At 54.0% G+C, this 24,716-nt stretch overlaps 6 protein-coding genes across 6 annotated transcripts; 3 read left to right on the top strand and 3 right to left on the bottom strand.

The window, feature by feature from the left end:
* Positions 1 to 67: 67 nt before the first annotated feature.
* Positions 68 to 1,882, bottom strand: PG986_012335 (uncharacterized protein; the record flags this gene model as incomplete). The annotated part of the gene is made up of 1 exon (XM_066848557.1): positions 68 to 1,882. One exon carries the CDS (start codon positions 1,880 to 1,882, stop codon positions 68 to 70), a length of 1,815 nt encoding a protein of 604 aa, XP_066695253.1.
* Positions 1,883 to 2,501: 619 nt separating this feature from the next.
* PG986_012336 (uncharacterized protein) lies at positions 2,502 to 6,075 on the top strand (the record flags this gene model as incomplete). Its single annotated transcript, XM_066848558.1, has 2 exons — positions 2,502 to 2,603; positions 2,668 to 6,075. 2 exons carry the CDS (start codon positions 2,502 to 2,504, stop codon positions 6,073 to 6,075), a joined length of 3,510 nt encoding a protein of 1,169 aa, XP_066695254.1.
* A 685-nt stretch (positions 6,076 to 6,760) lies between these two features.
* On the bottom strand, positions 6,761 to 7,739 carry PG986_012337 (ubiquinone biosynthesis protein COQ9; the record flags this gene model as incomplete). The annotated part of the gene is made up of 3 exons (XM_066848559.1): positions 6,761 to 7,093; positions 7,192 to 7,644; positions 7,692 to 7,739. 3 exons carry the CDS (start codon positions 7,737 to 7,739, stop codon positions 6,761 to 6,763), a joined length of 834 nt encoding a protein of 277 aa, XP_066695255.1.
* A 7,723-nt stretch (positions 7,740 to 15,462) lies between these two features.
* PG986_012338 (uncharacterized protein) lies at positions 15,463 to 17,300 on the top strand (the record flags this gene model as incomplete). The annotated part of the gene is made up of 7 exons (XM_066848560.1): positions 15,463 to 15,661; positions 15,721 to 15,787; positions 15,958 to 16,051; positions 16,108 to 16,311; positions 16,378 to 16,429; positions 16,510 to 16,958; positions 17,016 to 17,300. The coding sequence occupies 7 exons, from the start codon at positions 15,463 to 15,465 to the stop codon at positions 17,298 to 17,300; spliced, it is 1,350 nt and encodes a 449-aa protein (XP_066695256.1).
* A 2,978-nt stretch (positions 17,301 to 20,278) lies between these two features.
* On the bottom strand, positions 20,279 to 20,835 carry PG986_012339 (uncharacterized protein; the record flags this gene model as incomplete). Its single annotated transcript, XM_066848561.1, has 3 exons — positions 20,279 to 20,574; positions 20,652 to 20,730; positions 20,812 to 20,835. 3 exons carry the CDS (start codon positions 20,833 to 20,835, stop codon positions 20,279 to 20,281), a joined length of 399 nt encoding a protein of 132 aa, XP_066695257.1.
* A 579-nt stretch (positions 20,836 to 21,414) lies between these two features.
* On the top strand, positions 21,415 to 23,886 carry PG986_012340 (uncharacterized protein; the record flags this gene model as incomplete). Its single annotated transcript, XM_066848562.1, has 1 exon — positions 21,415 to 23,886. One exon carries the CDS (start codon positions 21,415 to 21,417, stop codon positions 23,884 to 23,886), a length of 2,472 nt encoding a protein of 823 aa, XP_066695258.1.
* Positions 23,887 to 24,716: the final 830 nt, after the last annotated feature.

The raw sequence follows: 24,716 nt of genomic DNA on the forward strand, positions 1-24,716 counted from the left end.
GGGCGACTTTCATTTACGTGTTGAATCTACATGTACTCTGGGCCCTTTTGAATGACAATTGGGTTCTTCATTCTGCGTTCTCTTCATCTCTCGGCAGCTTCATCCCAAACATTCCTAGCATGTTCCCAACAGGCCCCGCTGTGCCTCCCTGACTCTTGAAACTCTCGAGCAGATTCTTGGCCAGATTGTAATCTATATCAACTTCCTCCTCCTCGTCGCTCTCTTCCGTGTCATCGTCGCGCTGTACCTCTTTGCCTTTTTCGTCGGCCGCACTCTTTTGCTTCAGCGCCTTCAGCTTCCTTGGCGTCGGATCTAGCTGCAGAGCCCCATGAGAGTTCAACTCAGCTTCCATCTGGGTCGCCAGTCGCCTGATCTCCTCTTCTTCCCGCTCATCTACTTCCTCAACTTGGCCTGTCTTATCCGTATCCCGATGGGGCGGTTTCGAACGGGTTGATTCTTCAGCGGGCATGCCCATCATTTCCCGCATCATCTTGGCAAACTGCTCCTCGTCAAAGCTAACATCTTTGTCTTCGTCCTCACTGTCCTCCTCGTAGTCTGATAGATCATCATCTTCGTCCATATCGTCAAGCTCCGCCCCTTCAAAACCAGCAGTCTCATCGTTGAGGAAGGACTCGAAGCGTGCCACCATTTTCTGTAGATCTGCCTGGGCCGAGACATCTCCAAAGCCGCCCTCCGCCCCCTTTTGCGTGCCACCCTGGCCATCAAGCGCTTTTTCGAACTCTTCGTAGTTGATATCCATCCAAGACTCATCGTCGTCCTGCTTCACTCCGGGCCAAGACTCGATGACAGCATCGCTTGGGAGTGCCTGGTCACCATCCTCCTCCAGGTCCTCTAGGAGAATCGCCACTTCTCGGGCAGTTCGACTGTTTTTGGTCGCGGCATTGGAGGCGAGCATCTCGAAACCACAAGTCAGCTTCATGCCTACTTCCAGTCTGGCAAGGTTTTCTTGAGTGGCCTCAGCCGATGCCGTCTCGTTCTCAGCTCTTTCCATGATCCCAGTCCAGGTTGGAGGTGGCGTAAATTTTTGCGACTTCAGCTGTGCAAACAGAACCTTGGTGTACTTGACGCTCACAGTCACAAGGTCCTGCGGGGGAAAGCTCAGTTTTCCGGATGTAGATAGTAGTGATTTCATAGAGATGGGGTCTCTGAGATAGAAGGCTTCCACGGCGGGCGCGATGGCTGCCGGTTTCTCACGTAGAATATAGGCGAGTTTCCTAGGGATAGTCGTCAAAGAATGGTGCATGGCATCTTGTATCTGCTTAGGATACTTCTCCAGCCGGTAGAAGGCCTCGGCTTCCACAAGAGATGACTGGACGAGGGATTTGGCGTCCTCCCTGATATGTCCAATCGCTTGATCCAAGGTCAAAGGCCTCTTGTCTGTCTTGTCTTGCAGTGGGATCAAATGGAGACTCCCCTGGTTGATCCATAGTCGGTTGGTATCGATCTCTGGGCTCAACCAGGGTGGCAAGACGTTGGCCGCTTCCACCAATAGAAACTCGCCATCACTATCAAATACTCGGATCCAGAGGTCACTGGAAGTCTTGCTGAGCTCGCGGAGAAGATACACGATGAGCCACTCGTCCTCTACAGAATCGCCAAAACACGAGCTACCATACAGATAGACAAGTCCGCGGTCGTTTTTTACTTCCAGATTGAGTGAGTCTCGTTGCCAGATGTAGTCCTTGGTGAGTGACTCGGCTAGCTGCACAGCCCGTTTGCGGACATTCTCCAAAGCCGACAATTTCCGGCGTGCCTCCAGCTGGTTGTCGATGATGAAAAGGATGTACTCAACACAGTTTTCTGGGAGCTGCCGCGGAAACCCATCCTGGAAGGAACCCTGGGCGCCTGTGCTTGGCTCCATGCTGGGGATGGAGCACAGAACTCGGCAACAAGTCTATCGGTGAGTAGATGCAGATCTAAACAGAGATAGATCTATCTAAGATCCATATCAGGATCCCGTTTCGTGTTGCCGTGTCGGGTTATTGCTAGGTTACGACATGCGATTGTTAAGGGCAGTGGGGCTCGGTCATGGCGGGGTGATGTAAAGCCTTGACCTTAAAGGCCTGGAGTTCTGCGCATCAATGCGGGACCCCTACCCTGCCTGCCAGCCTACCAGCAGCCAACTTAGAGCCAGCGGGACATTTTTGAGTTTGGCAAGCAGCAGAAGCCGGCTCGGCTCCACCTTCCAGCGCGTAAAGTGAGGAAGGCGCGTCTTTCATGTCCAGCATCAACCCCATTGGATCATCCCACTTTGACTTTGGACATTGACAGCAAGCCATTCGACTGCATATACACATCTAGACGGCATAACGCACTTACAATGCATGTTGCCCATTGAGGCGCGCATCGGAGACGCCCTGCTCTCTTCATGCGACACCACTTCTCCCAGAGACGAACAAATCAGTCCGCTTACTAGGACTTGATTGCGCCTCTTCAGCCGTAGCCGACCTGAACTGCGCGCGACAAAGTACAGCAGCAATATGCCGTCGGCCTCACGCGTCAAGCGCTCCCGCGCTGCGTTTGACGAAGAAGATCCCGAAGACCGCACCGCTCACGCCAGCTCCAGTAAAGGGGGCGCATCTGTTAGTCGACTTGTTCCGAGTTTATCAAAACCTGTGCTGCAGCTGACATTGAATTGCTCTACAGAGAAAGAAGGCACGCGTGTCCGATGCGGACACGAGCAGATCCTCGGGACGTCCGCGTCATGATGGCCAACCTGACTCTGACGACAATGACGAAATCGAAGAGGAAGAGGACGAGATCGAAGAAGATGACAATGATGTCATGCGGGCTACCGAGGCGCCCCCTCCGCCCCCTCCGGCCACACAGTACGAAACCATGCGGGATGCCGGCTTCCAACATCTACGCCACCTGGACGAAGACGATATGAGAGCCACGCAACGCCTCAAGAGTCGACAGCTCCCTGAGCAAATAGGTGACAACGTGGCCGCCCTCAATGCCGTCATCGAGAGCATTACTTGCTACAACTTCATGTGCCACACACGGCTGCACTGCGATCTTGGCCCTCTCCTCAATTTCATCGTTGGCGAGAATGGAAGTGGGAAAAGCGCCATTCTTACGGCAATCACCTTATGCCTGGGAGGGAAGGCGAGCTCGACGAACCGCGGTGCCAGCCTGCGTAGCTTTATCAAGGAGGGACAAGACCATGCGAGTCTGGTCGTCAAGATCAAGAACCAGGGTTCTGATGCTTACAAGCCCGACCTATTCGGAGAGTCCATAATCGTTGAGCGCAACTTCAACAGGTCTGGATCCAGTGGATTCAAGCTCAAATCGGCTACTGGCCGCGTGGTCACCACGAAAAAGTCAGACGTTGATGATGTGGTCGAGTACTATTGTCTTCAGGTAGACAACCCGCTCAATGTCCTCTCCCAAGATAACGCTCGACAATTCCTCAATTCGGCCAGTCCCACAACCAAGTACAAGTACTTTTTACAGGGCACGCAGCTTGAGCAACTTGACAACGATCTTCAGCTTTTCGCGGAGCTGATGGAAGCAAACGAAAACAAGCTCGTCGAGTATGAAGAGACCGTAACGTATCTCAAAAACAAGTTTGAGAAAGCTCGCGCCATCAAAGAGGCGTGCGACAAGAATGAAGAATTGCGTCGCAAGTCTCGCCTCTATGCCCAACAGTTGTTATGGGCACAAGTCGTGGAGCAGGAGACGATACTGGAAGAGAAGGAGAATGCGATCGAGGCTGCTGAGAGCGAGATCGTCCGCCTGCAGCAAGAAGCAGAAGCCAAGACCGAAGCTCTCGCTGCACGTGACGAGAAGATCCAACAAGCCGAACAGGCCGCTGATACCATCACCCAGGAGGAGGCTTCCTTCGAGGAGAAGCACGCAGAGGCTGATGCCAAATTCAGGGCGGCCAAAGGCGAGATAGAAGAACTACACGTCCAGGAGAGAGAGCTCAGATCGCAGGCGAAGCAAGCTAAGAACTCCGTTGACGACAAAAAGGAGAAGATTGAGGAAGAGGAACGCCAGTTGGAAGAGGTCAACGGCGGGGCCGCTGCTGAGGCTGAAAGGGCAGTGGACGAGGCCAAGAAAGCACAAGAGGACGCTGACAACAATCTCAACGACCACAAAGACTCAGAACCTAAACTGCGTGAGGAGATGATCGAAGCCGAGAAGCAAGTGGCCGAGGCATCGAAGCTCGTTGAGCAGAAGCGGAAGGAAGTCAATGCTGCTGAGGGACGATGGCGCCAGCTGTCCCAGAGCCGGGTCGATCCGTTGGCCGGCTACGAGCCACAGATGGCGCAGCTTTTGAGGAACATCGAGAATGACCGGGAATTCCAGGACCGGCCCATCGGACCTCTTGGCTTACACATCAAGCTGAAGAAGCCGGATTGGACGTTTATTCTGGAGAAGGTTCTGAATGATCCATTGAATGGCTTCATTGTGACAAACCCACACGATCAGAAGCGGCTAATCGGGCACATGAGACGCCTTCGGATGGACAAGAATGCCATTTATATCAGTAAACCGGGCTTCTCGTTAAGTGCTTTGCGAGAGCCTGACGCAGGATTCGAGACTATCTTGCGTGTTTTGGACATTGACGACCCACGTGTACGCGATCAACTGGTTCTAGTGGCAAGAATCGAACAGATCGTTTTGATGCCACGTGCCGCCGATGTCTGGGCCACCTTGGGGGATAGGGGTGCCCCGCCAGGCGTTGCATCTATACTAGCGCTCCACGATACGGACCGGAATGCATTCATGCGATTTCAGCCTAAGGGGAGCAACAATCTTCAGTCCACGGCGGAAGGGGTGTACAATGGTGCTTCGCGGATGAAATCAGACTCTGAAACGCAAATCAGCGTACAGAAGAGACAGCACGAGCAACTGCAAATGGATCTCAAGGAACTCAATCAGTCCATGCGACTCGTACAACAGCATGCTCAAAAATGCTCACTGGCAGTGACACAACACAAGAAACAAGAAAAGGCTTTGGATCGACAGGTGCGAGAGGCTGGTGTTGCCCTGAGTGATGCCCAAAGTGCCCTCGATGCTTTTGATGGTGTCGATGCCAGACTACAAGCTCTCCGCGAAAATCTCGTGGAAGCAGAGAGGAATTACGAACACTACGGAAGACAGTATGCCGTGATTGCTGTCTTAAAAGAGGAAAAGAACAAAATCGTCAGTACGCTGAAGGCGGAACTCAGAGCTGCAAAGGAGGAGTTGGAGGATTACAAGGCCCGTAAAGGGAAAGCCATGGATAAACTCCAGCGTTACAAAGTCATGAGACACATAGCACTGACAGAGAAGAACAGCGCCATCGAGCGTATCGATATCGCCAAAATCGAGAAACAGGACGCGGAAGGAGCAAGAGACGAGCAGAAGGAGCTCGTTCATGAGTTCATTACAAACGCACAAACGTACAACCCAGAACGCGTCATCATTCCAGAGGGCGAGACGTATGACACGATCGAGAAAAAATTCACCGCCCTCAAGTTACAGTTGAAGAGAATGCGCGACAGCCTTGGTGGTACGGAAGAGGAGATCAACAACCGGATGATCCAGGCTGCTGAGGAGTACCACGCTGCGTCACGCAACCAACAGAATCTGGGATCCCTCATGGTCGAGCTGAAGCAAGCATTGAGCAAGCGCCTGGACAAATGGCGAGCCTTCCAGCGCCTTATCTCGGCCCAATCCCGTGCCAACTTCCAGTACTTGCTGAGCGAGCGAGGCTTCCGAGGCAAGTTGCTTCTCGACCACGCCAACAAGAAACTCGAGATCAGGGTTGAGCCCGACGAGACGCGGAAAAACGTGTCGGGCCGAAACACCAAGACCCTCTCTGGTGGAGAGAAGTCCTTCTCGTCTATCTGCTTGTTGCTTGCCATTTGGGACGCAATGGGCTCGCCGCTACGTTGTCTGGACGAGTTTGATGTGTTCATGGACAACGTGAACCGTGCCATCTCTACAAACATGTTGGTTGAGGCAGCCAGACGCTCTGTAGGCAAACAATTCATCCTGATCACGCCTAACGCCATCGAGGGACGAGCAAAAGTCGCCGAAGATGTAAAGATTATTAGGTAAGTGCTCGTCGCTATGTGCCCTCTGTGAAGATATCTTTGGTTTACTAACCTGCTCCTGGTAGGCTCTCGGATCCACGCCAGAGAACGTTGGTTGACCACTAATTATTTGGGTTTCCATATCATCGTATGTGCTCCGCTCGAGGTTTATATTCAGGCTCCAGTCATCATGTTTATTCGTCAAGGGGGTAAAGCCTGCTACAGCGCGTAGTTTTGCTAGGTACGGCGCATGATACCACAATGAAGTATGCGGAGTTGCGGCGTTCCAATCAATAAAGGGTTTCTGATGACAGGGCACCACTGCTAGCATTAGGCGCATAGGCTGGCTGGGGATTGTTCTAAGTCTCGAGGATATTGGTCAACAGGTCGATGCTCTCTATGAGTTTGTGGTTCAGAGCCTGAGGTATACCAACACAATACAAACCGTCAATGTTATATGCTATCAGTTTAGACGAGAGTGTGAGATGGCTTTTCTTTTCCTGCTGTACTCACTGTCTGCATAGCGTGTCCTAATCCTGCAATCTGGTTTGTTGTGCAGAAGGATAATTACTAATGCACGCATGGAAGAAACGCCCTACAATGCTTCCATATGATGCTTGGTCATCTATTGTTACGCTTCCCTGCGACTGTACGCGATCGTTATCACGCTCGCTCTTCTAAGGCCTCACAGAGGCGCAAATCCAACCCACTCAGATTCTGGCGCCCTTGCTCCTCAACACGTTGAGGCCGGCCGAGGCCGTAAAGCCAACCCATTGGCCGATGCTCCCCAACGCGCCAGCGAGAGATCCCGTCTCGTCGAGGCGGCGGCGCAGGAACGCGCGCGTGTCGCCAAAGCCGGCGGAGCGGTCGTTTGTCATGAAGAGCTCGGAGGAGGCGTAGATGGTAGATAAGGATGCGCGCTTGGTGTACCAAGAAGGGTCGACGGCGAGATCCCCGGCGAGATGGTGGATCTCGTCGGAGAGGAGGGCGAGCTCGTGAAGGGAGGCCGGGACGCGGCTTGGTTGCGCCATGACTGCCAGGGCCTAGATTGCGGCAAGGGAAGGGGAGGTAAGCCGATGAAGCAGATGACGAGGCAGCGTACAATTGGAGAAAGGACCTCGACTCAGTAGTATGTACATACCTCTTGCCATCGGTGTATAACATGCTGGTTGGCGAGCAAACGCTCCCAGGTCAAGCGCTCGACCCGCTCGGGCACCGTCAACAGCTGGCCCCGCGAGCCGGCCGCGGTGTCGGGGGTGGCTCCATCGGCCGCAGCGGCCACGGGCGCATTGAAGATCTCGGCGCTGCGTGGGGCCAGGGCCTCGCGCTTGCTCACGAGGTGGTACTTGATCAAGCTGAAGGGGCCCTCGGGCACGACATTGGTGCTGATGTCGAGATATCCGGCGTCGCGGGCGCCGAGGGACAGCGCCTTGTGGGTGAAGCCGTGCTCGGGCACGTGGCGGTAGGCCGCGGACAGGATCTGCCGTTCGGCGCTGTGAAAAGCGCCCGGCGGGGGGCGGGTGGTCGTAGGAGTGGTAAGCGCGACGACGACTGCTGCTGTTGCTGATGCTGCTGCTATCACGGCGGAAGCAGGCTGTGGTGGTGATGAGTGGTGATCTCGAGGATTTCGTCGTCGCTGACGCCGCTGCCGGCGCCAGCCTGGTGGCGAACGCTCTCGTGGGGGGCCATGAGTTTTTGATGTATGTACAAGTATGTGCTAACCTCCTTTGCAGTCAAAGAAAAGGCCTCTTTCCTTTCTTGGCTTTTGGGGTTCCGAGTGCAGCAAGTGGCAGGCTGATGATGCAACCCTGAGCCAAACCAAACCAAACCAAATCTCTACCCAGACCCGTGCTTTCGAGAAAGTCGGGAGAAATTATCGCTTAGTCCGGCCGCCGGGCAGCTGCAGGTGGCCCCCCGTAGCCTACACACACTAACTACCCCTGCCGCTCTGATTACTCATAGGCGAGCGCTGTTCGTGATGTTCATGATTCAGGTCGGGTGAATGTGGGCTTGTTTACTGGGTCGAAAGCACCGAACCACCCAACTTTGCGATCAAACGTACAGTAATCCCGTTGCCGTTAGTTCCCGCGAGGGAGTCGGTCCCAACTGGCGTGGCCATCTGTACGTGAGACGTTTGGGCCCGTCTTGTAAGGCCTAGTGCCAAGTGCCAAGTGCGAGTGGGCATCCAGCAATGCCCGGAACCCGTCTGGCCTCCATTTATTATGTGCAGGAGCAATACTTATAGCCAGAGATATGCAGATCAGGCATTAGGTAATTACATGTACGAGCTTCTGTACGAGCTCTGTGCAAGGCTCCTGCAGATCATATGGTCGGCCATTGAGGGGTCGAGTCGACTCTACTCTCTACTCTCTCTGCCCCGCGCGTGGTCGTCGTATGTGTTGTCGTGACTTGACTTCTTGCTTTTGCCCAACATAACATTTGCCTGAGATGAGGAAACGTGGACCCAAGCAGGCTCCCATACCAGTAGACAAACGTCGGGAACAAGATCCGACGAAGCCGCAGGTGACAGCCCTACGTGCGTCGTCTGGAGTTCCCTCTTGCTGCCCGCGTCTTACACGCTGCTTGCACGCAGGAATGTTTGCGCTGCTGCTCAGTCGCGTTCGGGGCTGTCACACACATACCGACACGAAGCGCAAGGGATACTGCCAAGCCCGATCATGATTTGGACTTTGGCCCATGTGGGATATTACCCAGCGCAGGGGGCGTGCCGCTAGGCATGTATGTAGTAGTATGTGCAGTACAGTCAGTGGGTGGGATCATAGAGAATGGTTGATTCATTTCGTGCTACGTTCACAGAGGCCGAGGTCTCCCCAAAGACACGCCGGGCATTGTCGCCAGGTGATATAACAACACTCAGGTATAGCGAACCTGCTCATCGTGATGAGGGCTAGTACTCTATAGATGTGGAGGGGAACCGACTGCATCGTGGACAGCCGCCGACATCACATCATCTCGCGAACTGCGTACCATCTTCAACCCTGGTGCTGCTGTCAGCGCGGGTGGAGCATGGCTAGTGCTGGGGCGGGCACTGCAGTCGAGAGTTTTGGGGTTAAATCCCCATCGCAAGCGGTTCCGAGTGCATGATGGCTGCCTCGGGTGGATTCGACATTCTACACCGGTTCTCCATCCAGCTAGTAGTAAGCTCCTTCGTGGATTGCGGCATTATGGAGCTGGATAGAAGAATGCCGGCTCGTGGCAATGAGACGCCATGAACGCATCAGACTTTTTCTGGCCACATGCATGCAATCCTCGCTGGGAGACTGCCCCGTACAACAGCAAGTATAGACGGGTATAATGGATGCTGAGGGGGGTGGGATCGCTAAAGAGCCCGCCCTGTGGGCTTACAATCCGTGCTTGTGAGCCACATGATTTCCTGTTGCCCCGGGGTCCAGGGGCCTTTCGTGTGTACACAAGAAATCGCAGCCATCGGGCTTCAGGTCCTTGTAGCCTCCCCGATCTTCCCAGATACCGGGCACAATCTCGAGATAGGATCGGGCGTGTGTCTGGAAGTAAGCAGCGCGCCCATCCCACCCTCTTCGCCTCACGTTCTCCCCTCCAGATGCCCCAAATGACGATTGGGTGTGAGAGGTTGTGGATATTCCGAGAGACGGGCCAAGAGGTCGGAAATACAGGCTTTTCCACGGTCTTGCGGGTCGACCACTTGCTGTGACTGGTAGCTTGTAAGCGTTGAGCGGCTCGGGGATTCCGAGATGAGCCAGGCACTTCGCCGATTGACAGGCCAATCGATGGCCATCTTGCTCTATGGTATATCCGATCTTCGCAAGGGACCGATTTTGTGGGCAGGAATTAGCATCGCACGGTTTGCTGAACAGGAAACCGATGCAGCATTGTCTACGCGCAGGAAGTGACCTGGTGCCTTGCACAAGATCAGGCTCCCTGGGTCGTTCTGTCACCTGGTAGGACGGCTTATCACCAATTACACCCAGACTGGTAACCCAAACCTCCCACTGCTGGCTCATATGTATCAAACCCCATTGCGGCGCTGTGCCTCGATGGCGACGATCCAATGCAAATGCGGGATATATAGACAGGGTTGCTGATCCGGCTCCGGAACAAAGCAGTTCTAGTGCATGCAGTATACGTACGCGGCTTGCACACTGCACTGCAGTTAGTCTTCAGGAATTGTTGCGGTGGGAGAACGTGGGTTAACACCTAACTTCTATGCGCTCTCCTCGACGGTTCAGCAAGCGGTTGCTCAAACAGCGCCGACATGCATCGAAGAAGCCTGGACGCGAGCTGCAGAGGCTACCGGGCCCTTCGAAGGATCTATTCGTTGTGTCCATGGTCAAGGTGACTCGGTGCCAGCCACGGCCCAAGTTAGGATTGACCAGGGCTCCCAACCGAGTAGAAGACGGGCTGGGTCTGCAAGCAAAAATGACGAGTGACAGAGCTCGGCGTTTCGCACCATGTCACCTACGGTCACGACCGAAATGGAAACGGTAAGCATGTAAAAAGAGTGGCCATCGCAACTGCAGCGGTGTCGGGTCGTACGTTTCCACGGCTCGGCCTGGTCGGGACAGTGACGGAAACATATCCCATACCGCTGTTCGTTACCTTCAGGGACATGTGCTGCTGGTCGTATGGATTCTACTCGAACTTGGGACAATCTGAGAAAAACGACGATGAAGCGAATTTGTCCTTGGCTGGGAGGCATAGACTGAAGCCGAGTTAGATTCGACGGCATGGGACCTCGTCTTCCCTTGCCAGCCCCACTTGGAGATTGGGGAGGGGAGTTTCGAAGAGAAAGCAGCTGTGGGAGTACCAGGCGTAAAATACGTAGAATGCACCATACGGACGAGAGGCGTGCAGACGGCAATGCCTCTTCGGTCAAACGGTGGCATCTCACCTGTCTACTTCGCCATTTGCATCAATGGGCCATGGTGATGCATAAGACACTGTAGAACGCTTATTCGAATCGGATTGGCTCCTGGATACGACCAAAGGATTGAGAAGATACCTTGTCGGTGTATAAGTCTTTAACGGAGCAACCGATGCGCCTACCTCTCGACTACAGGCAGATATTGTGTACCAAGAGGCATAGCAATACCAAAGCGCCCCTGGTATCCTCCTCGTTTTCTCACACCTATATAGGTAGGTACCCATAAGGTTGGCAAACACATATCATCTCGACTGGCGCTCGATGGTGGTCGACGGCAAGGTCCTCCTCGCAGCCTTGCCTTCACATCTTGGGGTACCTCACATATGCTTTGACGGCCAGACGTATGCAGGCCAGAGAAAAGGCAACTAAGAGATGGTGTCCGCCTGTCATTGCGGCTTCAATAATGCATGTTATTGACACATGGTGCCAGGCAATCCGTATAACGAGCAGCCTTGGATGTAATTTCTGGCAAGCCGCTGAAATCCACGGACAGCTCATCGGGCATCCTGATGCATGTGCCTTTCCATGTGCCTGGCGACGTCGAGCCGCTTAAAGCAACAGGAGTGGCCGGAGTAGGTGCCTCGATCACATTAGCCGAAGGCGTTGTACGACTTGACATGTTATATATCCCTTCCTATCTCGGTATATTGTAGCAGCCCGACCGCATGGTGCCAACACGTTGAGTCCCACTAACGGACGTCCTTTAGACGTCGGCAGCAGCACATGATAGCCAACCCTTCTCCATGCATAAGGGGCTCAAACAGTCCAATATGCAAGTGCCAGGATAGGGGCGTGGGCAAACACGATAGGCCTGCCGAGGGCAACTCGATATATGCAGCTCACCGTGAATAGAGTGTATGTCCATGGCCAGTTGCTCCTCATACACCGATGTTGCCCCAGCCTAGCTTGCGGCATTATCCAGGAAGAGAAGAAGGAGTCATTCCGCGAGACATGGTAGACTAACGACCCGCGTCTACCAACCCCCCCCAGATTGCACGCAAGCTCCAATGACGGGCCCTCAGGCCTGCAACAGGTCTAGTGTAGCCAAAGGCTAATAACAGACAATTGCATGTGCTGTATCTATTAGTATAATAATGTATGCCCTCCGACTATTCATAAGCGTTTTACATGTTTATACCAGGCCATAACGGTTCTGCATGCCGTCAAACCAGACCAAGCTGCGTTCCCTCATAGTACCTAACATTGTCGAAAAGAAAAGAAAGAGGGAAGGAAAAGAACCGGATCGTAATCAACATGTAGCAGAGTCCTGGATAAGTTATCTATCAGACTTACCTACAATGTCAATATGTCTGTACCCCCTCTGGCAAAGTAACACGAGCTCGCTCATGCACTCACACGGTGTATGATCAGTAGGTAAGTCATACACTCCTGCGGACCTCGCACTCACCTACCTGCCAGGGCGCTATGCAGCCGCCGCACATAGATCAAATGTCTGCAAAGCATCCATCAATCCATGTTCGATGGACAGTATCATGGAAAGCGGTACCTAGGTTCTGTCGTGCATAAAAGGGTTAGACGATTTGATCAAATGGATCATTGCATCGACCGGAATCTTCGTCCACGAGAAAAGAAAGTGGGACGAGACTTAAGGGAAGTGCGGGTAACCCATAGAAGGGACCGACCTTAAACGTGCCCCCTCCCCTCCCCCCGGCCAGGCCCGCCATCTACATTCATCTATCCAATTGATCCGTCTGCATGCAACTGACGGCCGCTTCCCAATCAGCATTGGAAGTCGGGATGGACGTACGCCTGCACTAAAATAACCCTCGCTCTCCATGTATGGATGTATGGATGTATTGGAACTAATGTAATGTACATGCCAATGTACCCTCATTTTCCAAAGGTATCCTCCTGCCTTGCGCAGCTCCGCTTTCCCGACTGATTGGTCAGAATCCAATTGATGCTAGCTCCTGCTCGGCCAAGCATGATTTCCACCGCGCGGACGACTCCTCTTTTTTTTTCTTCTCGTGTGGCCTAAGGACAATTCCCCAGCAATCAGGCAATCAGTCACTCGCAGCTCCGGTCCACCCAATCCCACTCGAGAACTGGACAAAGCAGAAGCGAGCAGAGAAGGCCAGAAAGGCAGCAGAACAGAACGCTCGCACACACACCCGGACCGCCAGACCCCTGCACTCAGCAAGAAGCGCGTTTCGTACCCAGAAATCGCGATCGCTCTTTAGACTCGCCCCAGACTCCAACCATACACATCCAGTCTACCCAGCCGCAGCCTCTTTTCCTACGCCAGACCAGACTGCACCAGACCCGAGTTAATCAGCATCCCGAGTCCCAACGGCCTTCGATCATCATCAACCAGGTATGTCTACTTACATTGGCCCTGCTGCAATGCACGCGCCCTGTGTTTCCTTGGTCTCTGATCCCCCCGTTTTGCTCACGGCTTCTGCCTCGTCACCACGTTCGCCTCCTCTGTCACCCTGGCCTGGCCTGCCCTGCCCTGCCCTGGCCTGTGTGCCCGCGTCTGTTGTTCTCCTGCAGCAGGCTGTGAGACCAGCAGCAGGCTATGTGATGTGTGCGTGCCAACCGGCATCACGTCAGCCTGTCGGGGATACACAATGCTTGCTGCAGTACATTGGGTGGATGGGGGTCCCAGAACAGGGAGCGTCGGCGGCGGCAGCACCACCACCAGCCTTATCCGGCACTTAGGCGTATGTCTCTGATCAAATGTGCTGGTGGCCTTTTGGCGCTGGCTTGCTTTGATGCTGGTCACTTCTACCGTAATTGAGATACAATAGCCTTGCTGCACCAGGCCAGTGTATTGGCTCTGAATGCGCCGCCGGTCATCCCCCTCTCCATGTACCTGCCCTCCCCCATCTGTTGTACTTGGCTATCCATCTTCCGTCCCCCCAACTTCATAGTACCTATTCTGAAATGCAGCGACCCTCAAGCTCACCCCTCCACTAGCAGAACTCGACCTCTTAGCCGAAGGGGTGATATTTCCACTCGCTCCGAGATATCCTTTAGAGGCACCGCATCCAAAAAAAAATTATCGACCTGGACAGTATATCGTCATGGGTAAGTAGATCCACCTCGCCCAAAGCAAGCTGCGAACACCTTGCCATTTATCTCTGGAGTGCTTCCACGCCCACGCCCACGCCGTCTGCGCTGCGCTTGATATAGTACTTGATACTACTATCGTTTCCCTCCCCTTGCCCAGCCATCCATCCTCCGTCCACGCATACACCACACCCATCCACCTCCTGCGCGGCTCGCGTTCACTCATGTACATACGCCCGTCGTCCACTGCATCCAAGTCTTGCCCTACAGGCCACACCCACCAATCTTTCTCCTTGCCCGCATGTTCAGGAGCATAAAACAAATGCCTCTGACGTGTTACCACCTTTGCCTGCCATTGCCTAAGTACTTTGTCCTGCCTCTCTCGTCACAGCCTATGAGGTTACCCGAATCCACCTACTTCTGCTCCTCCCTTTGCACGACTTACCATTCCTTTCCATCGAATCAGCCCTCGTTCTGCCTAGCACCCTTCCTTGTCCCTTTCGTCTTGCCTCGCTCAAATCTCACTTGTCTGGGACGCTGGGCCGTCGATTCTAAGACAGCCGCTATCAATTAAAACAAACACCCCGCATACATTCCACCCCGAGCCCTTTCCTTTCCTGATCGACTACTGATATAGTCGTGGCCAACTCCTTCGCGTATGCACCTGCGGCCCGTCAAGTTGCCACAGTTGGCCTCTTCCCCGTCCCCGACTTCTACCTACCCACCGAAACCTCATCCCCACTCCGTGATCCTACATTTGGTCGTTTTGTCATTCTAACTCGCTACTTTGACAGCTGATTCAGGAGATACATACCGGCCTGTAAGTATATAACATGGCATTCATTGTTCCCCGGCTGTCAACACTAGACCTGTTGTTGTCCGCATTTCCTTTGCCCATGAAAGTACCCCGCGTGAGCAACTTTCGACACCAAGTAGCCAACTCCACCTGAGAAGTAGCCAGAAAGGTTATAATCTGGATCAGTCGACGCAAGTCCAGATATGGCGCTGCAAGACCTATGACGGGCCGAGCTAGCCTTGAACGTTCGGGACTACGGAAACTGGCTTTGGCTTCAGCCCAGCTTGCACGAGAGGCTATCTCTCACGGCTCTCGACGGTCGAAGTTGCCAGATGTTGCGGGCCTAGGTTGGCAAAGGCAAATGCTTTACTGCCGCACTTGAAAGAAAGCTCCTCGTTGCAATTTCTGGCCATGCTGCATCCTTGTCATCTACTACTCTTGCCAAACTCCTATACACTTATCGCAAGCCTATTCGCTTGCCAGACTTCTAGCGTTCATGAGCCAATCAGATACTGATATTCTACAGCGCGAGAGATCCCGCTCTCCCCCGTCGAGGAAGATCCAGAAGTCCTGGTCGCTCGGCCCGTCGACGATCTTATTCCCGCAGCAGGTCACCTAGTCGAGACGATTACCGTAGATCCAACCGACGCTCTCGGTCTCCCATGACTGGCGCCGGCGCTCCCTCAGGAGGATCTGGACAGGGTTTCGGGGCACCACAGCGCTCGTTCGAGGATCGAGCCGTCGCTCGCGAACAAATGATGAACAACATTCGTGATCAGTCGCAGCAGGATCGCCGTGTCTATGTCGGCAACCTGTCCTACGACGTCAAGTGGCACCACCTCAAGGATTTCATGCGACAGGGTAGGCTCTCGGGAGTACATGACTGTTGGAGGAAAACTGCTAATATGTCTACTTGTTAGCTGGAGAGGTCCTCTTTGCCGACGTGTTACTACTTCCCAATGGAATGTCGAAGGTGGGCGCCTACACGTGATTCATGGCTGGTTTTTCTTTGTTTGGTTCCTTTTCTCTTGGCCCTTTTTCGTTGGAATTGATGGATTGACGGGTCGGGACGTTGTCCGCTGGATTTGTAGGGATGCGGGTAAGTTTGGCAACATTTCGATATATTCGTCGAGGATCCTCAACTGACGGAAAACCAGTATTGTGGAATATGCAACGCGGGACCAGGCGCAAAATGCCGTTGCGACTCTCAGCAACCAGAACTTGATGGGACGCCTCGTTTACGTTAGAGAAGTAAGGATTCTTGTGTGGTTAACTGCGATTGGGCACGATATTGAAGTTGGGATTAGGACCGTGAGGCGGAACCTCGATTCAGCGCCCCCGGAGGCCGAGGCGGCTTTGGCGGCGGTATGCAAGGCGGTTACGGCGGCGGCGGCCCCGGTGGCCCCGGTGGCCCCGGTGGCCCCGGTGGCCCCGGTGGCCCCGGCGGCGGTTATGGCGGCGGAGCCCCAGGTGGTATGATGGGTGCCGGACGTCAGCTTTACGTCTCCAACGTATGTTCACTCCTTCCCCCTTTCAGCCAATATAGGCATCTGGTCTTGAAGTTAACTTTCTCGCAGCTCCCATACACTGCAGGTTGGCAGGACCTGAAGGATCTGTTCAGACAAGCCGGTATGTGACTTTCAACCTCAGTAGTAGCTGGTCGATTCTTTCTGCTGTTCACCCACCACTGACTTCCGCATCATTGTCAGCCCGCAATGGAGCCATTATTAGAGCTGATGTCCACATGGGACCTGATGGACGTCCTAAAGGATCCGGCATTGTTGTTTTTGAATCGGCCGATGATGCTCGCACGGCTATCCAAGAATTCAACAACTACAACTGGCAGGGCCGAAACCTCGAGGTCCGTGAAGACCGCTATGCCGGCAGTGGCGGCATGGGCGGTGGCTTCGGCGGCCGTGGCGGCTTTGGCGGCCGTGGCGGTTTCGGTGGTAACTTTGGCGGTCGTGGCGGCTTTGGCGGCCGAGGCGGCTTCGGCGGAGGTTACGGTGGACGAGGAGGGTACGGCGGAGGCGGACCCCCTGGGGGAGCTGGCTTTGATGCCGGTGGTGGTGCACCTGCTGCTGCTGCCGCACCCAACCCGTTCACTGATAACGCTGAGCCCGGTACAGAGAAGAGCGAGCTCATCTATGTTCGAAACGTGAGTCCTGCCTTTGTGTTTACCCGAATTCATACGACTACTTACTAACTTTACTAGCTTCCCTGGTCGACGAGCAATGAGGACTTGGTAGAATTGTTTACCACGATCGGAAAGGTGGAGCAGGCCGAGATTCAGTACGAGCCAAGTGGGCGATCCCGTGGCACCGGTGTGGTACGCTTCGACGACGCCAACACTTCCGAGACGGCCATTTCCAAGTTCCAGGGCTACCAATACGGCGGCCGACCCCTCGGTCTTAGCTTCGCCAAATACCGGACTCCTGGTGGAAGCGACATGATGGAAACCGACGCCCATGGCGGTCTGACACAGGACCAGATCATGTGATGATCCCCCGGGCAAAGGCTAGTCAACATTCCCGCGGCTGGACCACACACATGGTCTTCTCCAACATTCCATCGTTCATCAGCCTCAACACCCGGCTGGTAAAATGACGTTGGGGCAGTCTCTTTCCTTTTCCCCTTTTTTTTGTTACATAATACTGTACAATTTCTTCAGTGCTACCACTCGCTCTACTTTTCGGTGAAGATGAACCCATAGTTGGAAGTTGTCAAGGGCAGGGGGTTTAAGGAGGAGGATCATCTTGGGGTTTTCGCGTGAGGTGGATAACGGGATCATGTACACATGTCCTCGGCCATGTTATGCACTAGGTATAGCCTAGGGTATGGCTGCTTGACCGATGCCACTTGTCTCGACTCGCCATCTCGCTGGACGCCATTGTTGGTCGTTTCGCGTCTCATTTATGGTATCTCTCAATGCAGTGGTTACGATGCTAGGAAATGGGAAAAATCGGAGGGCTTTACCTAGATTGTACTTGAAATAGCATCTGATTTCTCCAGGCTAGGTGGTGGTTAAGTTACGGACGCTTGTACGGGCGTTGGATTGGTACGCGATACGACCATGGTAAGGATTGTGAGGAAAGCGTAGGACTTGAGCAATGATGTGAGCATGGGCTGTACCGGACGGGAGCCGACGATTGCTTCTTGTCGCTATCTGGCGGCAGTGCTTCGCAACGTTCACTGTATAGGAGCCGCGTTCATCATCCTGTGTACTGATGTATGACAGTATACATCGTCGTGGTGGCCATGGGAGCGAATTCACTACACGACATTATGGGGTTGGTGACCGCCTCCTGCCCCGATCTCTTTTGGGCATGGTTTTGTTCTATAGAAAGACGCATGGCCTCACGGCTCGATTATAACAATATGGGCTGAGCAAGCAGGCAGGAGCCTCGTCATAGGCAGTTTTACGAATAGAGCACTAGTGATGAGAATAGACTAAAGCGCTCTTCTTGATTTTGGGTGTTTGGGATCGCCCGCCATATCGAGCAATGTGATTAAGTTCTGCAAGTGAAAGGCTCTGGCAGTTTCTGTGAACCACGACATGTTCTAAAAAAGGGCCAGTGTGTCACCTGTACTGTGCATTTCGATGGCTTTCCGAATGTATCAGCCACACCAGACCATAGCCTGTTCTTGAGGTTGCTGGATTCTGGGCGAAACTCGATGCCTGCGTAATGTCGCTCGTCACGGGAGTTGGATTCTCGGCCGGTCTGCTTCGGCAGGCGGGTGGTGGTTTGTTCGTGTGAACCAGAGCGTCAGTGGGACATGTGGCATGGTATCTAGATTGTGCACATGAGCAACAGTCCATCAACTTTCTGGGGCTTGGAAGAAGAAGAAGAAGAAGAAGCAGTTGTCGTTAACTCAGCCCACTCCATGCCAGAAGGTAGTAAACCCATGGGGCGGCAGACGTGGGCTTGCTGTAGCCAAGTACTATGTCAGAGCGGTTCCGGTGATATGAACAAGGATGGGGTGTGACTTATCCCTCCCCCCTTCGCAGACGACTGTCCTACACAGCTCAACAAGCGCGATACCCCCATCTGTCTGAAGAACCCACCCGTCAACATTGACGAACGATGATTTGCACAGGCGACAAGGTCAAACAAATGCAGCTAGCGAGCGGCATCTGCAGCTGTTTGCCTCCCGTTCGATAGCGGTAGACACATGACCACCCACGCTAACATACAAAAATCGGCACCTCCGCCTTATCATGGTTCAAGTTGACTCCCGTCATTTCATGAGGACCGGCAAACAGTTACATCTTGCCGATTTCCGTGGCCATGGCCGGAAGCTACGACAGGCCTACTGGTGCACTATCGGAGTCACTATGTCCTATTTCCCGGATGACTTCCCCTCTCTCACTCACCATTACTCAGAGAAGCACACCATGCTGGGCTCGCCCAGAAGAAGCCTCAGACTCTATATGAGCTACGACGTTGTACGACCACCCCCCTCAGAACCAGATTACTCCAGCCCTCGAAGTCTAAGTGCTGCGATACAGCCTTTTAGTCGATCGATACCACAGCTACACATCCATCTTTCCTCACTGCTACTCGAGGACGTCGATCGCATTGTCTAGATCCCGGCTCGAAATCATCAGCCAACCGCATTCAATCAGCTAGTAAAACAGATCATAGCATACCACACGGTTCATCTGCTGCGTTTGCCTGCATCCACAGTGGAAACAACTGGACTGGTTCGCTTTGCCTTTTTGCATGATCCTGCGTCTCCTCGCGAAAATATCAAAACCAACAAGCCCCAAAGTCATAGAGCTTAGCCAAGGAAGAAACCCCAACCGAAAAGGCGGCTCGGATGTGCGAGCTACATCCCCTTCGATGCACACGGTGCAAGAGGGTCTGGACAGCTTACAAGAAGCTGGCCAGCTGCGAGAGCCAAGACCCCGACATCGAGTGCCCATCGAGCCTCTGCATGTACGTGGGGAACCCGCGTAAGCCAACCAAGAGCGAGTGCGACGACTGCAGGGAGATCAGGGAGGTTTTGGAGAGCTTTGAGGAGGATAATGAGGAGCAATAGGCAATCACCGAGGATGGCTTTTGGGGAGGAACTGGGAAGCAATGGAGCACGGCGTTTCCATATCTTTTCCTTGAATAACACTGTATGATCAAGCTGCGCGTCATATCTACTGGAGGAGCATCTCCTTATTCTTCAGCGTGACTAATACATGCTCCTGGTATATTTGGAGGCGGTGGATTGCCTCGGGAGAGTACGTCCCAGTCGTGAAGAGGCGTTGTTTCCACCAGCAGACGCCACCCGTCCTCGGGAGAAGGGCAACCCTACGGTAGTCTTCTCGCCAACGAACCTGCCATTCTGCCCCCCTTTTATGACAGCAGTCTTGGTGGCGGACCGCTTTTCGTATTGGATCACGAACTTCCTCGGGCTCTGGCGGGTGAGGTCCATCCATTTCCGCGGCTTCATGAGCGCAGTAGCTTCACCGGAACAGTTGGGGCCTCACGCGCCCACGGCGGCCGTCGTGGTCTTCTTCTTCTTGGCTTTGGTCTTTCTCTTGCTGCGATCGCGGGGCTTCAGCGTCGCCATGCCGGCCTTGCAGACGTCGGCATACCGCTCAAAGAAGGCGGGGAGCGCCTCGGGATCAACGACGGTGGACAGCTTGATCTTCTTGGCGCGGTCCTCCTTGCCCTTGCCGTTGGTGGCGCGGATCAGCACGGGCAGCGGCCGCGGGGGGTGCAGGTCGGGGAGAATGGTGTCGCTCGTGGGTTCAGGCAGCGGCGGCTGGTCGTAGGACACTTCACAGGATGGGATGTCAGTTCCTCCCCGGCGTCTTGAGACTGTACGGGCATGTGCAGCAGGCAGGCATACATACATCGCTTCTGGGTCAGGAAGATGTGGCCATGGTCCTTGCCTTTACGGCTATCGAAGAGCTCGGCGAGTTTTGTGAAGAACTGGGTGGGCGGGCACATGGTCAGCAATCTGTCGCTTGCGTCCTGGGGGTGCATTCAAGGGGGCGAGGAAAGTCCACGTACCTCGTCGTTGCTGAGATGGCCCATCTTGAAATGTCGCCTCGTGTGGTGGGCGGACTGCGCTTCTGGTTTGCGACGATGTCACAAATTCCAGACTGCGGGGACTAATTATGTAAGGTTGGTCTATCAGCACAGCACAGCTCGCGCAGGCAGTTGGCAGCTCGGTGGGTGGGCAGGTGGGCAGGTGGACAGGACAGGAGAATTGATGCCCCGCAATGCGCCTAATCCGATTTGACCACCCACCCACCTACTTAGACCAGACCGTACCTGCTTCTCGAAGCTGCTTCACTTGATGGGTTGAACACCTTCCGTCATTAAAGCATCGCAATTGTTCTCTGCTATTGCCCTGCGTGAGCCACTTGGCTGATTCCATATCTTCACTGTGCAACGCTCTTCGGCTTAGTTGTTGGCTCAATAGGTAGTCGATAAATGCGCATACAGCAGGTACTTGACTGCAGTCGGAATAAACTCCATGCAATTCGTCTTCTGCGTGTGAGCAATAGTGGGTCTTCCCGCTGTGGGGGCTTTGGGATATTTTTTTATAGCTTGGCAGTCACCTGAGCCTCTCTGTCTCTCTCCCCTTGAGCGAACCGACAGTCACCAACCATGGCCCCAAGCAACAAATTGACCCTCCCGGCCACGCTGCTGCAAAAAATTGACCCGCATGGCGCCGGCTCCGGCAGTGGTCGCGCCGGTCGAGGCGGCTTTAGACAACAAAGCTCGCGGAAAGACCAGAGGAAGGACCAAAGAGTGCACAAGAAGCAGCACCAGCCGTTCGCCCAAAGGCCGCGCCTTGCTGCCCCTGCCAAGTCGGCGAGGAAAAGGCCACAGCCCGTGCCTGTGCCACGCCCGAAGCCGGCGCAAGCAGCTGGCGACGACGGTGACAACGACGACGACGACGGTATTGACAACCCCTTCTCCGAGGATGAAGAGGGCGCCTCTGATGCCTTCGAAAGCGATGAGGGTGGCTTTGACAACCCCTTTTCGGAGGATGAGGAAGGCGCCTCTGACGCCTTCGAGAGTGACGACGAGGAGGAGAAGGAGGAGGAAGTGCCGCCAAGGAAGCTAGGGAAAGGCTCGGAGCCTACACAGCCCGAGAAGCGGAAACTGGACGAAGAGGATGCCGAAATTGCTGCTTTGGAGAAGAAACTTGGCCTGAAAAAGGGCAAGTCATCCAAAGCATTCGACGAAGATGGTTTAGGCGACATTCTCGGCGATATCGATGAAGGGAGTGACGGTGACAGCCTCGAGGCAACTATTAAGACCAAAAGGAAGGCCGAGGCAGACGAGTGGCTCGCCCAGAAGCGACGAAAGGCAGAGGCTGCTGCACAGGGAGATGACGATGACGAGTTCGAGGGGTTCTCGGGTGATGAGGACCGCGATGAAGCCCCGACTAAGGCCGCGCCTCGCCAACGAGAAAACCCATTTGTGGCGCCCTCTACTGGTGTCGCCAAATATGTCCCTCCCTCTCTGCGAAAGCAGGCAGGCTCTGTCGACGAAACAGAAGCCCAGCTACGTCGCCGCGTCCAAGGTCTCATCAACAGGCTGACCGACGAGAACATGGTCGGCATCTTGAAGGAGTTCTCGGGCCTGTACGATAAGTTCGCAAGACGCAGTGTCACCACGGTACTGATCGATTTGGTCATTGCCTTGGTTTGTTCGCCGGAGAAACGACCCGACGCGTTCTTCGCCATGGTTGCTGGTTTCATAGCCGGTGCGCAGAAGACCCTGGCTGACCATGTCTCCGAGCTCCTTATCGAGCGCCTCGTGTTGGTCTTCAAGGAGCACCATGACAGAGCCTCGGGAGATCAATCAGATGCGGCTTCGAAGCATATCATGGCTCTGTTGGCAGAACTGTACAATATGCAGGTTGTCGCCTCGCTCCTGGTCTTCGACTATGTACGCGTATTCCTGAGCAATCTTTCGGAGCTGAACACGGAATTGCTGCTCAAAATCATCCAATCTTGTGGCCCAGCACTTCGACGTGAGGATCCCCAGTCGCTCAAGGAGATCATCGGCATGGTGAAGCCTGCTGATCTCAAGAACATGTCTGTAAGGACAAGCTTCATGATCGAGGAGATGAAGAAGCTGCAGAGTAGCAAAAGCAAGGCTGCTGCCCGTAACAAACATATCACAGAACAGCGAACGCAGATCAGAAAGCGAATCGGGGCCCTCAGTGGACCACGTGAGGTGTGGCCGCTCCGTATAGGCCTCAAGGACATCGAAAATGCCGATACGCACGGCAAATGGTGGGTTACTGGCGCGAGCTGGGCTGGTAACGCCAAGAACGACGTAGCCAAACAAACCCCCGAGAAGGCCGACGAAGGCCACGATGATACAGACGATTTACTAGCCGATAACGACGACCTAGGTATACCAGACCTCTGGCAGCTAGCTAAGACACAGGGGTTTAACACGGATATCAAACAGCGCATCTTTGTCGCCCTTCATTCGGCAACCGGTTACGAAAATGCCGAATTGCTCATCAACAGACTACGGCTCAACAAGCATCAGCGCAAGGAGATCCCCGAGGTAATTGTGCGCAGTGGCGAACGGCTAGCAGACTACAACCCTTACTACTGGCTTGTAGCCAGCCGGTTCTGCATCCATCGCGAGATGGCTTTCCAATTCCGTCACAGCCTGACGCAGCGGTTCCGCAAAATGGGCGAGGAAATCGACATGGGTGACGACCTGGACGAGGAGGACGAGGAGTACAGCAGCCAGAGCCTTTTTAATATCTCCAAGTTTTACGGATCTCTGGTGGCCAACCGCAGTCTCAGCCTCGAAATCTTGAAATACCGCAACCTGGCTGCGTTACAGGAGAAAACCCGTTGGTTCGTGGAGATGCTACTCGTCACGGTTCTTCAGATGGCCGAGAAGGAGGAACAGCTCCAAAGCATCTTTGGCACAGCGTTACAGGCGGAGCTGGGCTTGGCTACCGGAATAGTGCATTTCCTTGACAAACACGTTAGGAAAACCAGGTTTTTGGGCGCGGATAAGGCCAAGACCAAGGCCAACAAGCAGCGGTGCGCTCTGGCCATTAGAATCGTGGAGGATGTGATCAAGGCTAGTGGCTAGATGGGTAGCAGGACATAGTAGTATATCCTATAATAATGACTGGTCAACTACCTACAAATATTATCAAAGGGGTTCGCCCGAACAGATCTGGATCATCGGAATAAATGTAGCTTACATGTGCCCAGGAAGGGTGCATGCTCGGCAACGAGCCATCCCGTCGCTGCTCAGTCTATTCGAATGTTGGGCAGCTGACTTCACATCACTACGTCGTTTACAGTAACCGACGTAGTAAGATGGGGATAGTTGGTGACGGCACAACGGGTGGCATCGGGTTAAATAGTAGCAGCAGCAGTAGTAGTAGTAGTAGTATACGATGGCAAAGTTGAATATCGATGGATGGCTTTTCTCTATCCCGACGGCTGGACATACCAGTCGATCCGATGGTATGGAATACATAGATAGGTAAGCGACCATTTTAGTCACTGGTCACCTAGGTGGTACATTATCTAGATGTAGTTCTGGGTGGCCGTTACTAATCTTGGCTGGCGTGGCCGGCTATTCCCGGGCGAAAGGGGGGCTTTGGGGCTTTTTTTTTGCGACGACGTTTTTGCTTGGGCTTTGGTTGGCGTTGGCAGCACGGGCCGCCAAAAATGCCATTGGCCATGGCCTGGCCATCATGGCCGGGCTGCCGGGGGCTCCAATTGCGTTTAGCCTACCTTGCTTTAGCACCAAAAGGCCTAACCTAGCCGGAAGAAAGATTAGGTCAAGTAAGTACATAGCTCATTCTCGCCCTGCGAGTGTCTCTGTCCGCCTGCAACCTTTTTTTGCCATTGAAGACTATCCTCAACTCTTTTTTGTTGTTGCTCCCAGATCTCCTCCCCCGCCAACAC

This window comes from Apiospora aurea, assembly GCF_038362705.1.
Source record: "Apiospora aurea strain CBS 24483 chromosome Unknown utg000008l_segment0_segment0, whole genome shotgun sequence".
NCBI lineage: Eukaryota > Fungi > Ascomycota > Sordariomycetes > Amphisphaeriales > Apiosporaceae > Apiospora > Apiospora aurea.